We start from the raw sequence: 13,965 nt of genomic DNA on the forward strand, positions 1-13,965 counted from the left end.
CACACGGACAGCACACTCACTGATACTACATGCACAGTGCATGTGTCTCAGTAGCAGTCATTGCTCACCAGTTGGCGCTGTTATCGCCTGGCGCGTTTATATCGATAGTAGGTCGGTGATCACAATCTTCTGGCTGATCAGTGTATAACGTCACTATACACAAAGCTACCATATCCATTGCTTTTAACTTTACACGTGGCTGTAGTTCTATTCGTAATGAGTTGAGGAGACGCATGACCCGTAACGTCCTGTGCAATATTATTTTGTCGCGTTACACACAGGTACATCTGTGTGATCCCGTTAGTTCTTCGACAGTCTGTGCCTTTCTTGGGGAAAACAGTGGGAGGATATCGTCGAAAGTTCGTGTTAATACGCCCTAATTTACGTTTTTCTCGGTAATGGTTTCTAGCAAATTTATTCTATAAAGGTTGAGCCCGAAGCGGAACGACATGCTATTGGCTATTGGAATGACGTCAGCAGTGAAGCAGAACTGCGAACGCGAGGCGAGTTCTTTTGCTCCGTCACAAATAAGGCAGCTTAAAACCCAAAATTACCATTTACGTTTTGTTTATAGCAATTACTTACCTCGTTATATCCCTCCGATTGCTGAAGAGTATCAGTGAAATTTGCTCGTCTGTGATGCTGCCACCTTCCCTTTCTTCAGCTTTTCATCGAGGTATCGCGCTCCAATAAAAATTCTGGTCCGTATGACTATTCTAATTATGTCCGGCACCACATGAGGATATTTTTACGAAACCTTGCCCACTAATCTCTCAGAAATATTTTTATGTTCACTTTGACACAGTGTCAGTTCCGTTAGCCTCACTGGACAGGAGCTCAAATTTTGAGATGCGTTGCATCCACTTGTCAGACGGCACAAAAAAAGAAAAAAGAAGAAACACGCTCGTGATGAGAATTCCATCCATCCGTATTCTCAGTGGAGTGTTGGAGGAGGGAAAACTAATTTTTCCGCCGAGGTGGCGCAGTGCTTAGCACATTGGACTTGCATTCGGGAGAACATCGATTCAAATCCGCGTCCGACCATCCAGATTTAGATTTTCCATTATTTCCATAAAGCACTCCACACAAATGCCAGGATGCTTTCTTTGAAAGGGCACGGCCGACTTTCTTCCCCATCCGTGACACAGTCTGAGCTTGTGCTTCGTCTCTAATGATTACGTTTTCGGCGGGACGTTAAAACGTAAGCTTTCCTTCCGACCCAGTGTGTTATCTCATCTGCGAACAGAAATTTTCGTGGGAGCCCTAGTTCAGCCGTCCTGTTGAAATGTACTTAATGACGAATGACAGAGGATCAGAAAGAAGGTCAAATGAATTATGCGATGTTATCAGTTCTTTCTCGAACGGCAATGTTTGCTTTCTGCTGCCTTAGGCTGCGTCCACAGTGGCACCAACAACGATCGACAGACGCCATCGCCAGAGGTCGCCCGATAAAATGGCCGACAGCTTTGTCACAATGCATCCGACCTCCGTCAGTCTGAGGCACGGTCAAGGAGGTTAGGTAAGAATCTGTTCTTTGTATGAAGTATGTTAGATTTTAACCTCCAAGAATGGTATGGGTACCATGCTTCGAGACAAGTGCTGGAATGCGGCGTTTTTTATTAAGAAGATGCCGAATTCATGTAAATAAGCTACACACATCAAAAAAAGTTTTACATCACTTCGGTTCCGAAAGTTCCGGAATCTGTACAGAAAATTGGAATAGAGATCAACATAAACATCATTTCCGCTATTTTTAGTACTCATGAAGACCACACATTGCATGTGTACCACCATACAGCGAGACTTTCAGAGGGGGTGGTCCAGATTGCAGTATACACCGGTACCTCTAATACCCAGTAGCACGTCCACTTGCATTGATGCTTTCCTGTATTCGTCGTGGCATACTATCTACAAGTTCATCAAGGCAATGTGGGTCCAGATTGTCCCACTCCTCAACCGCGATTCGGCGTAGATCCCCCAGAGTGGTTGCTGGGTCACGTCGTCCATAAACAGCCCTATTCAATCTATCCCAGGCATGTTCGATAGGGCTCATGGTCTGGAGAACAGGCTGGCCACTCTAGTCGAGCGATGTCGTTATCCTGAAGGAAGACATTCACAAGATGTGCACGATGCGGGCGCGAACTGTCGTCTATGAAGACGAATGCCTCGCCAATGTGCTGCCGATACGGTTTCACTATCGGTCGGAGGATGGCACTCACGTATCGTACAGCTGTTACGGCGCCTTCATGATCACCAGCGGCGTACGTCGGCCCCACGTGATGCCACCCCAAAACATCAGGGAACCCCCACCTCGTTGCAGTAGCTGGTCCGTGTGTCTAAAGCGTTCAGCCTGACAGAGCTGCTTCCAAACACGTCTCCGACGATTGTCTGGTTGAAGGCATATGCGACACTCATCGGTGAAGAGAACGTGATGCCAATCCTGAGCGGTCCATTCGGCATGTTGTTGGGCCCATCTGTACCGTGCTGCATGGTGTCGTGGTTGCAAAGATAGTCCTCGCCTTGGACGTCGGGAGTGAAGTTGCGCATCATGCAGCCTATTGCGCACAATTTGCATCGTAAGACGACGTCCTGTGGATGTACGAAGAGCATTATTCAACGTGATGGCGTTGCTGTGAGTCTTTTTAGTGTAATTGCATAAAGCATAGTTTCAAAATTTTGTATAGAATAAATGTAACATTTCGTAGTATTTGGGGTGCAAGAGTGAAAATATTAGCTTTTAGTCTTCAGGGCATCATAAACAGCATCCAATGTAACGCACAAAAACTTTGAAATTGTATTTTTCAGAACGAGGTATAGGCCTGAATACTGGAAAGATGTAATCGCAAAGTGTCAAACACCGAAGTGTCACTTCTAGTTTTACTTGAGCCAGAACTGCATCTTTAATGTGAGTACCGGATTTTTTTAAGTAGAGCTCGAATCACACCTGCACAAGTACTCGAAATAATCGAAATTAGCTTTCTTTATCCGGAAGTGTTTCACGTATGTGTCTTCACATTTTCATACACGGCATGATTAGTGCTAACCCTGCAAAGCAAGGTTACAAAGGCTATGTTTTGCTGAATTTATTTGAAGTTGTGCAGGCATGCGGTAATTAACCTTCAATGACTGTCATTTAGCATATGTGTGAAAGATAAACAAAGTTAAAAAAATAGTCCGCACGCGTAAAGCCGTGAAAAACAGACACACGTAACACCACATTCACAAACCACTTTATGTAACAGAATCACCACCCTACTGACATAAAAACGCCAGTAAGCACTGATAATAATTTGTAGACAGCTATGTCCACCTTCAACAACCCAAAAAAGATCCACACAGTAAGCGTAAGACACCCCATCCTTCCCACTTGAACAAACTATTTTTTGAGGTCACAATTCACACCTAAAATTTTCTATAAATATTTTGTCTATTAGTGGTTTTTAATAAACCTGGAACTTCAGTCCACAGATTCCAAACCATGTCGTATTCGTCGTTGTTGTGGTCTTCAGTCCGAAGATTGGTTTGATGCAGCCGTCCATGCACTCTATCTTGTACGAGCTCCTTCACCTTCATGATATTATTATCCTCAAGAAAACATTCGCTCTTCCTTGGATTAAACCGTTCGTTTCACAGTCCATATGTGAGAACGTCAGTCGATTTGACCAAAGAAAACAAACCGATCTGAGTCTCACCTATTGTCGTTCGGGCGAGGAGATCAGCTACAGTGTGACGGCGGTCGTAGTAGTGTTGTTGTGGTCTTCAGTTCTGAGACTGCTTTGGTGCAACCCTCCATGCTACCCTATCCTGCGCAAGCTTCTTCATCTCCCAGTACTTACTGCAACCTACGTCCTTCTGAATCTGCTTAGTGTATTCATCTCTTGGTTTCCCTCTACGATTTTCACCATCCACGCTGCCCTCCAGTGCTAAATTGGTGATCCCTTGATGCCTCAGAACATGTCGTACCAACTGGTCCCTTCTACTCGTCAAGTTGTGCCACAAACTTATCTTCTCCCCAATCCTATTCAATACCTCATCATTAATCTATGATCTATCCATCTAATCTTCAGCATTCTTCTGTAGCACCACATTTCGAAAGCTTCTATTCTCTTCTTGTCCAAACTATTTATCGTCTATGTTTCACTTCCATACATGGCTACACTCCATACAAATACTTTCAGAAACGACTTCCTGACACTTAAATCTGTATTCGATGTTAACAAATTTCTCTTCTTCAGAAACGCTTTCCTTGCCATTGCCAGTCTACATTTTATATCTCCTCTACTTCGACCTTCATCAGTTATTTTGCTCTCCAAATAGCAAAACTCATCTACTACTGTAAGTGTCTCATTTCCTAATCTAATCCCCTCAGCATCACCCGACTTAATTCGACTACATTCCATTATCCTCGTCTTGCTTTTGTTGATGTTCATCTTATATCCTCCTTTCAAGACACTGTCCATCCCGTTCAACTGCTCTTCCAAGTCCTTTGCTCTCTCTGACAGAATTACAATGTCATCGGTGAACCTCAAAGTTTTTATTTCTTCTCCATGGATTTTAATACCTACTCCGAACTTTTCTTTTGTTTCCTTTACTGCTTGCTCAATATACAGATTGAATAACATCGGGGAAGGGTTCAACCCTGTCTCACTCCCTTCCCAACCACTGCTTCCCTTTCATGCGGCTCAACTCTTATAACTGCCATCTGGTTTCTGTACAAATTGTAAATAGCCTTTCGCTCCCTGTATTTTACCCCTGCCACCTTTACAATCTGAAAGAGAGTATTCCAGTCAACATTATCAAAAGCTTTCTCTAAGTCTACAAATGCTAGAAACGTAGGTTTACCTTTCCTTAATCTTTCTTCTAAGATAAGTCGTAAGGTCAGTATTGCCTCACGTGTTCCAATATTTCTACGGAATCCAAACTGATCTTCCCCGAGGTCGGCTTCTACCAGTTTTTCCGTTAGTCTGTGAAGAATTCGTGTTAGTATTTCGCGTAGTAGTGTGCTGATTTGAAAAGGTCGGCCGATTTCGGTCTTCGGCGGAATCCACCGATATCGGTGCCAATGTGACCGCGACCTTGGTGCCAAAGTGGAACGAACTTGACGCTTGCTCTTGTGGCCCATCTCGTAGTGTGTGCATAGGAGTGAGCCCTTGTATGAATATGTGCGTGTGTTTGTGTGTGTGCAGGGTGGCGATGGCGGCGGCGGCGAACCGTGCGGTGTGCGGCATCTGCCGGCGCGCGCAGTCGGAGCCGCGGCTGCTGGCCTGCCTGCACAGCTTCTGCACGGACTGCCTGCTCGAGCTGCAGGCGGCGCAGGCCGGCGACGCCTGGAGCGACCCGGGTGAGCGGCGCAGCCGCTGCAGCGCCTCTAGCAGGTGGCACGCATGTCGTCGTTACGAAGAGGCGCAGCGATGTTACTCCTGGAGTCACGATGGGGGAACCATCGTATATGACTTCAGGGCGCAGCTAGTAGTGATTGAGGAAACTCTGGCGCCACAACAGTACCTCGCGGACCTACTATGTCATTCGCATATGTTATCTCTCGTGTAACAGTATTGCAGTGGCATTTTCCAACAGGACAATGCTCGTCCACACATGGCATATTACTCTACGAACTGTTTGGATGATGCTGAGAGACTCCCTGCTGAAAATCCTTGTTTTATACAGAGTGTTTGTTTCAACTTGAGAGAACTAAATATCTCGAAAACGATCAAATGTTGTATGTTCAAAATGGCTCTGAGCACTATAGGACTTAACTGCTGAGGTCATCTGTCCCCTAGAACATAGAACTACTTAAACCTAACTAACCTAAGGACATCACACACATCCATGCGCGAGGCAGGATTCGAACCTGCGACCGTAGCGGTCGCGCGGTTCCAGACTGTAGCACCTAGAACCGCTCGGCCATTCCGGCCGGCTGTTGCATGTGAAAAGCAAATATTATCAAAGGGAACATCTGTCTGTGCTACAACTGGTCACCTCCTAGCCACTCCGACCCACCGCTGGGCGCAGTCAACTTCGTATTTGCAAATACGAGGCGTGTTTTTTAAGTAAGTACCGTTTTGAAATTAAAAAAAGACGCGGTAAGATATCTCAATAATTTTATTTTTACATGAAAGCCTGTACCTTAATCTACTTTTCTACACAATTTCCGTCAATATTGAGGCACTGGTCAAAGCATTGTACTTGTTTTTGAATACCCTCCTCATAGAAGTCTGCCGCCAGACTTGTTAACCACTACGTCACCACTGTTTTGACTTCGTTATCATCTTGAAGACGCTGACCGCCCAGGTGTTTCTTCAAGTGCAGGAACAGATGGTAGTCACTGGGCGCAAGAGCGGGGCTGTACGGAGGATGATCTAGAGTTTCCCATCGAAAAGATGTGATGAGACCTTTGGTCTGATTCGCCACATGCGGACGGGCATTGTCTTGCAGCAAAACGATGCCCTTGCTCAACTTCCATGGACTGTTGCTTTGATTCTGGTGTGACGTAGGCCACCCGTCTTTCATCGCTCGTAGCAATTTGGCTTAAGAAATCATCACCATCATTGTGGAACCGCTCAAGGAAAGTCAATGCACTGTCTAAACGTTCGGTTTTGTGCACATCCGTCAACATTTTCGGTACCCAACGTGCGCACAATTTTCGGTAATTCAAGTGCTCGTCCACAATGCCATACAAAACACTAGGAGAAACATTAGGAAAGTCATCCTGCAGGGAGGAAATAGTAAAGCGTCTGTTTTCTCTCACTTTATTGTCCACTTCCTGCACCAAACTTTCCTTAACGACCGAAGGACGCCCACTCCGTTGTTCATCATGCACATTTGTTCGGCCATCTTTAAATGCTCTCACTCACTTTCTTACCATTCCATCACTCATAATGTTTTCTCCGTAAACTGCACAGATTTCACGATGAATATCGGGATCGCTTTTAGCCCTTTAGTACTAAGAAATCTTATAACAGCCCGTACTTCACAGTCGGCGGGACTCACGAGTATCAGAGGCGTCTTAAACACTCAGTACACAACGTAGCCGGCCGCGGAGGCCAAGCGGTTCTAGGCGCGTCAGTCCGGAACCGCGCGACTGTTACGGTCGCAGGTTCGAATCCTGCCTCGGGCATGGATGTGTGTGATGTCCTTAGGTTAGTTAGGTTTAAGTAGTTCTGAGTTCTAGGGGACTGATGACCTCAGATGTTGAGTCCCATAGTGCTCAGAGCCATTTGAACCATTTTTTTTACACAACGTAAACAAGAAACAATCAGATTGTCATGGCGTCAGTGCATAGATTAAGGTACAGGCTTTCATATAAAAATAAAATTATTGAGATATCTTAGCACGTCTTTTTTTAAATTTCGAAACGGTACTTACTTAAAAAACACGCCTCGTATTTACCCCCCCTCCCCATTGCTATTGCATATTGCGATTATTCGCCAAAAAATTCCTACGGTTTACTCAAACTATTGTTTTCCATTCTTGGTAGATGGCGCTCTAATCAACAAACATCAAGTATTTCCGTCTTTCCTGTTACGAACCGACACATTTGATTCTACATTTCACTTACTATGTAATGTCAATGTTTTTGTTCTAACGGCTGATATTTATACTCGAAATTTGCTTTTATGTTGCAAATTTGATTGTACAGTACAATACGGTTAGCCTTTTCAGTGTTTGGTTAGAAACTACATTCTGTGTGATCCACGAACAACGGCGTTGATGTAATAGTTTTCTGGTCCCATCGGGATGCTTCATGTTAGTGAGTCCCCTTGCCTCTCACCATTTCAGAGGTTGATTTCGGCGAGTATCCATGGCAGGTGCGCCTGTCGCTATCACGTCATGCACATTTCATCTTATTACATTGGTTGTGGTTCGTATCCCGCCGGTAGGTGCGTAGGGGCCACCACGAGGGTTAGGGCGTTTGGATGGAAACACACACCGATATCAGTCGCCCTCAAAGCAAGGTACGAAGGTGGCCACCGAAATCGAGCATTTTGATGGTTTTGGGACTCACTGCAATCAACCCCGTAGGTAACACAAATGTACCTTATCATGCACATAGCTTATTCGCCAGAAATGTCAATGTCTAGCCATATCACTTGTACTGTATAGTCACATTTGCAACAATCCAAGTAACGTTTGAACATCTGTATCAAGACAAAGGTTGACATTTACATCGTAAATGAATTACAGAACCAAATGCATCGGTTCTTAATTGCGAAAACAAGCACAGATGGTTCAAATGGCTCTGAGCACTATGGGACTTAACATCTGAGGTCATCAGTCCCCTAGATCTTAGAACTACTTAAACCTAACTAACCTAAGGACATCACACACATCCATGCCCAAGGCAGGATTCGAACCTGCGACCGTTGCAGTCACGCAGTTCCGGACTGAAGCGCCTAGAACCGCTCGACCACCGCGGCCGGCAAAACAAGTACAAATGATATTTGTCGATTACAGTATCACCTACTATGAATGGGAAACAATGGTCTGAGTAAACCATATTTACTTTTTTGACGTAGAATCCGAATATGTAATGAAAATTTTTGACGGCACAAAGATACAAAGTTCACCTCACCCACGCAGAATGGTTGTCCAGCTGTAGCACAGACAATAGAGCATTTCTTTATAGCACGCGTCGTTTTCGAGATATTTAGTTCTCTCAAGTTAAAACAAGTATACTTGTAAATAGTGTGATGACACTAAATGTTAGTGAATTGAATCCTATTAAATATGCAAGGATGCCCGCCAAAATAATTTATGGGGAAGTTTATGACTGTTAACTACTAACACGAATTACTTTAATTTATTCAAATAAACAGATAGTAAGATATCGAAACATCAGTCTTCTTACAACAAAATCATGAATAGACAAATGGCAGGCTGTGCCAATATTAATGTAATAAAACATTATATCTGACATAGGGGGTCGGGAGGAAAGATGCCGATACTCAAGTAAATTAATTACAGTCGCGAGATGCCGACTGATTCCCGTAATGTTAATTGAATATGGGTAGTACTATACGAGCGAATGCGACACCCCTGTGCTCGGAGTTCAAAGCAGATGTTCATGGTATTAAGATGCAAGTCTTCAGAGTGAAGCATGAAGTAATCGGATTACTTAAAAAGACTTAACGGCCCTACACACGTCCCGCAGTTGCGGCTCGATCTCACCATAATATTGCGGGTGGCGGCTGAAGCGGCCGCAGAATCGATTACTGGCGGACACGACACCCTAGTCGGTGCCTAAGTTGAAATTAGCCTAAAAACTTTTGTAAGTTCCCACTGCGTCAGGTCAGGTGGCTCTGCAGCCGGCGGCACCTCTCCGTATAGATAGCCTGGCAGCGAAGGCTCCAGAATTTCGTCCAAATGGTTCAAGTGGCTCTGAGCACTATGGGACTTAACTGCTGAGGTCATCAGTCCCCTAGAACTTAGAACTAATTAAACCTAACTAACCTAAGGACATCACACACATCCATGCCCGAGGCAGGATTCGAACCTGCGACCGTAGCGGTCACGCGGTTCCAGACTGTAGCGCCTAGAACCGCTCGGCCACTGCGGCCGGCTCCAGAATTTCGTCATGAAGGTTGAAAATGAGTTCCAAGTCTAATTTACGACTGAGTGTTGGTTAAAAGGAAATCTCGCATTGACGTGTCCTGCATCTCTCATTGATGTTTGGTTAGCTGACGTCTGGAGCTTCTGAGTTCTGGTCTATCAAACTGCTTCTCACAAAACACTAGTCCCCTTCCTCTAGCTGGTTAACCAATAATAACTTGCGTCCTGGCATTCTCCACAAGTTAAGTTACGTCACTCTCCCTCTGTGTCTTTCTTTGACTAACGAGGTGCTCTGCATCGTCACCGTACGGTGTCTCTTTCTAGCTTATAATTTATTTATGTGAGCCAATGTTGACGGGTTTATACTGAGTAAACATTTGCTCTTTGCAGAGTCCAAACGTTTAGTGGTGCCTTACGTTTTCAGAGACCTATCCATCTTTGAGATATTTATATTTAGCTTTCAGTACTTACTGGAGAAACGCCCAACTTACGACATTTCGAGTACGATTGTTATTTTTGCTAAAAAGGGCGATCCTCCTCACTCCATTTCCAGATCATAAACATTTTCGCCTGGAGTTGACTCCAAGGGAGAGGCTATCTGTTTTTCTATACAAAGCCACATGTCCTGTGGATGTGCTCCAAGGCTATACGCACTGGCCGCTGGTCCATTGCCGCTCAGTCCTACCCTCGCAGCATTCCGAGAACTGGCGCTGAGGGGTGCCTGATTTCGGGGCTTCTGGCGATCTACGTGCCTTTTCACAGTTTGGTAGCTTTCATCGTTTTGCACTTCTACAGGGCATACAAATATTAAGCATCAGTGAAAGAATATTAAGGGTGCATGAGTTATTTACTTACAATCACTATTACTGCTGTTTCTCACATTCTTCGGTGTCAATTAAGTAATCCGATGAAATGGATTCCCTTTATGGATTTGTGTAGATAATGAGACTTTTTCTGGAAAAACAGTCCCAGAACAACCTGTGGCCAGCAAGATCCCCAGATCTGTCGCTATATACAAGACCATCTAGGATGTCAACCCTATCCTAGTGCCAATGTCCTGTGTACTAAGGACCAGCTACAACGCTTGTGACGTAGCTTGCCTCAGGAGTGGATACAACGGCTTCTAACAGGATCAGTGCACGCGTCTCAGTCAGTGAAGTTTCATTTCATTTCCCTCTCCCCTCCTGGGTGCAACTTTTTTTCTAGTTGCAGATTGGAAAATTTATCGTGCAGAAACATAAACATTAAATGCTATGGCACACAATATCAATATTATAAGCTAGTCTGCTAGTACGCAGTCTATACAGAAACTACAAATGGTGCAAGCCACCAGAGGCTGTTTATCCATACTACGCATGGGGCACTTGCTATGTACCCCACACAGTCATGTGTTCCGCAGCCACAGTGTCCATTTCCTCGTGTAAAAGTTAAGCTCACCAGTTCCCAGTTGAAAATGATAATAAGGTTTAGTATTACTTGCGCATGATTGTGCAGCACTTGAAAATCACTGACAATCATAGGTCATCGACAAGCTCTATTTTCAAGAATTCGAATACTACATTCATTGTAATCTTTTTGTCTTAAACCACATTTAAAATTTTGTAAATTGGTGGAAGGGTTTTGTTCACATTTCCTAATCCACTCGCGTCTGTTGTATGCTATTATAAAAATGCACCACCATATTGTCGAATACGATTGGTTGCTTCACATTGTTAACAAATCTATGCTAAAAACCGTTTGTTGATGGACCCTCAAATCAAACTTGAGGAGCGTTCAATAAGTAAGGCAACCCTTTTTTTCTGAAAGTTGGTTGGTTTTTTTCAGGATTCCAATACGTCGTACTATTCCTCACTCTTTTGGCTACAAAAACCTATTCTTCAGTATAATCTCCGTTCAATATAATAGCCTTACGCCACCTTACTGGGAGTGCCTTTATGTCAACATGGTACCACTCTACTGGTCGATGTCAGAGCCAACGTGTTGCTGCATCAGTAGCCTCTCCGTCAACCACTCACTGCTTCCCACGGAGCGCATTCTTCATTGGGCCAGTCAGACAGAAGCCGGAAGGTGTGATATCCGGGCTGTAGGGCGGTTGAGGAAGAACTGTGCAATGAAGTTTTTTGAGCGCCTGTCGGATGCGCAGACTTGAGCGTGGCATTGCATTGTTTGGGAAAAGGAGAAGTTAGTTTGTATGTTTGTGTTGGTGAACATGCTGAAGTCGTTCCACTGCATAAATCACAGCTGTGTGCAGCTGGCCAGCACTTGGAGATCGGATTAGTTTCTGTAACCTCGCTGCGATGATGACAGACGCCGCGCGCAGTGACTCTCCATGCTTTTGTTGACTGCCATGTATCCATAGACATTCTGCAAGCACTTATGAATATCTGCGAAGCCCTGGTTTTCCGCCAAAAGAAACTCAATGACAGTTGTCTGCCTGGTATGCATCTAAGTTACGGACAGCATTTTTGAAGACTACGTATAGGGCCGCCACCTATAGGAACGACATGAAACTATAGGAGCTAAAGCGAGAATACTCTACAATGTCCCACAACTTATTCTGCATTTTTTCAATCGAAATTGGTCGAGAAAACAAGTGTTGCATTACTTATTGAATGCTCCCTGTATCTAGGCTGCTAAGCGAAACAGTCGATATCTAGAAAAATCCCGAAATCTGACTTGCACAATTATTAATTAACGTTACAGTAAAGCAGCATGCCATCCGGAAGAATTACGGCTGTAGCTTCCTCTTTCTGTCAGCGTTTCACAGTACCAGCACAGCAAGGCAGTTTTCGTTGATGAAACGAGGCCAGATCAGTCAATTTTGCAGGCTGTTGCCCCTGTAACTACTGCAAAGGCTGCTGCCCCTCTCCAGGAATCACACGTTCATCTAGGCTGTCATCAGATACCTCTGTGTCGTGGTTGCATCTATGGTACGGTTAGCAGTATCGGTGAGGCACACAAGCCACCCCACTGATAGCAAAGTCCATATTTCATATAGCTAGGTGACACAAAGACATATGTATTGTGTCCTGAAGGGTGTAATAAGGCAAGCACATTCGAACAATTCGTGAATGGACTCTTTCAGCGTTACCACAAGCAGAACAGTACAAGATTCTTCAGGAAGCATCTCAGTGGAATGTCTAAGAAACAGAACGAAATGGTGGAAATGTCCTTGAAAAGAAATAGGAAAATAAATTCGCAAACATATGAGTTAACAGAGAGTGAGGAGACAGATAAAAGTATCCTACAAAAGGCAGAATAAATAGCTCCAGGTGCATTTTTGAGGGGGCTCCCACCTGATACGTCGAGGAGAGTACAGATGGAGCATCCAGTGGGTTCGGCTCCTGCGATTAAGGTTGCTATGCAACTGGAAGCCGTTGCTATTAAAGGATAATGCTACAAAGGCATATTCGTAGGTGGACTGTTGCTTGGTGGGCATCGAATGCAACAAAAGTTTTTAGTGGGTACAGGGGCTCATGTGAGGATTACTAGTCTGGACTCTTGGATAGTTAGAGACTGAATTCTACTTGATGTAGATTATGTGGAGTAGGGGACAATGCTATGGCATCATTGGGATCAGCAGTTTTCAATTTCTGTACTAGATCAACGAATTTTTGGGAATATGTAGAATTATCGCTCTATGACAATGATGGGTGCTGCACAATCCCAAGGCTGGATTTACTGAATAATCATCACATAAAAAGCGATCTTTTGCAGCACACAGTTGACTTCAGTTGGACATTGTTCTAGCTAGGAATGGCCACTGCAAATTATATATCGTAGCAAGGTTCACTGAACATGAAGGCGGAGCCGAGTAAACTGCGCACATGATTATTAAAGCTCAATTTAAGTGATAAAGTACCTGGAAGTATGGGAAAACTACTCTGAATAAGCGTGTATACTAACCTACTGAATGTTATTTGTGCGTTATAGAGCCATCGGAACACAATGAAAGTTGGATATTTCACTTTGTTTTGTATATAGGAGCGTGGTAAGCTTGCACCAAATAAATGTGGATAATTTTGTCTCTGACGAAGTGGATATGTCAAAAGGATTATTGATTGCCAATTTGTACGTTCTAGATGACGATGAATTTGTAGGTCAAGTGAAGACCTTTGCCACAAGCGAACTATCAATGTAGCTGCATAGGCACAAAAGTACAGCATTTAAAAGGGAAGGATGGGATAGCTATGGAAACACTGTTGATATGATTTACAGATTTGTTCAGTCCTAATGGACCATTAACAGTGACATCTGCAGCACAGAATGAAGAAGCCCCATTGGAGAATAATCCTCTTGTCTAAAGGAAACCATGCAGAATAGCTTGGTACTTGCTACTGATATTGGAGGAATTCATCAATCAGAAGCTGGCTGATGGCTTTATTGAGGACGATGACAGTCTAAAGTCATTGTTAT

The 13,965-nt window shown here is 44.1% G+C and overlaps 1 protein-coding gene across 1 annotated transcript in view; it reads left to right on the forward strand.

Annotated features, from left to right (window-relative positions):
- The window catches only part of LOC126188582 (tripartite motif-containing protein 45), a 197,765-nt gene that overhangs the window by 68,025 nt on the left and 115,775 nt on the right, over window positions 1-13,965 (forward strand). The window contains exon 2 of the mRNA XM_049930184.1: window positions 5,187-5,341. Within this exon, the coding sequence (XP_049786141.1) occupies window positions 5,187-5,341 (155 nt within the window). The remainder of the gene's footprint in view (window positions 1-5,186; window positions 5,342-13,965) is intronic.

This window comes from Schistocerca cancellata, chromosome 5 (genome assembly GCF_023864275.1).
Source record: "Schistocerca cancellata isolate TAMUIC-IGC-003103 chromosome 5, iqSchCanc2.1, whole genome shotgun sequence".
NCBI classification, from domain to species: Eukaryota; Metazoa; Arthropoda; class Insecta; order Orthoptera; family Acrididae; genus Schistocerca; species Schistocerca cancellata.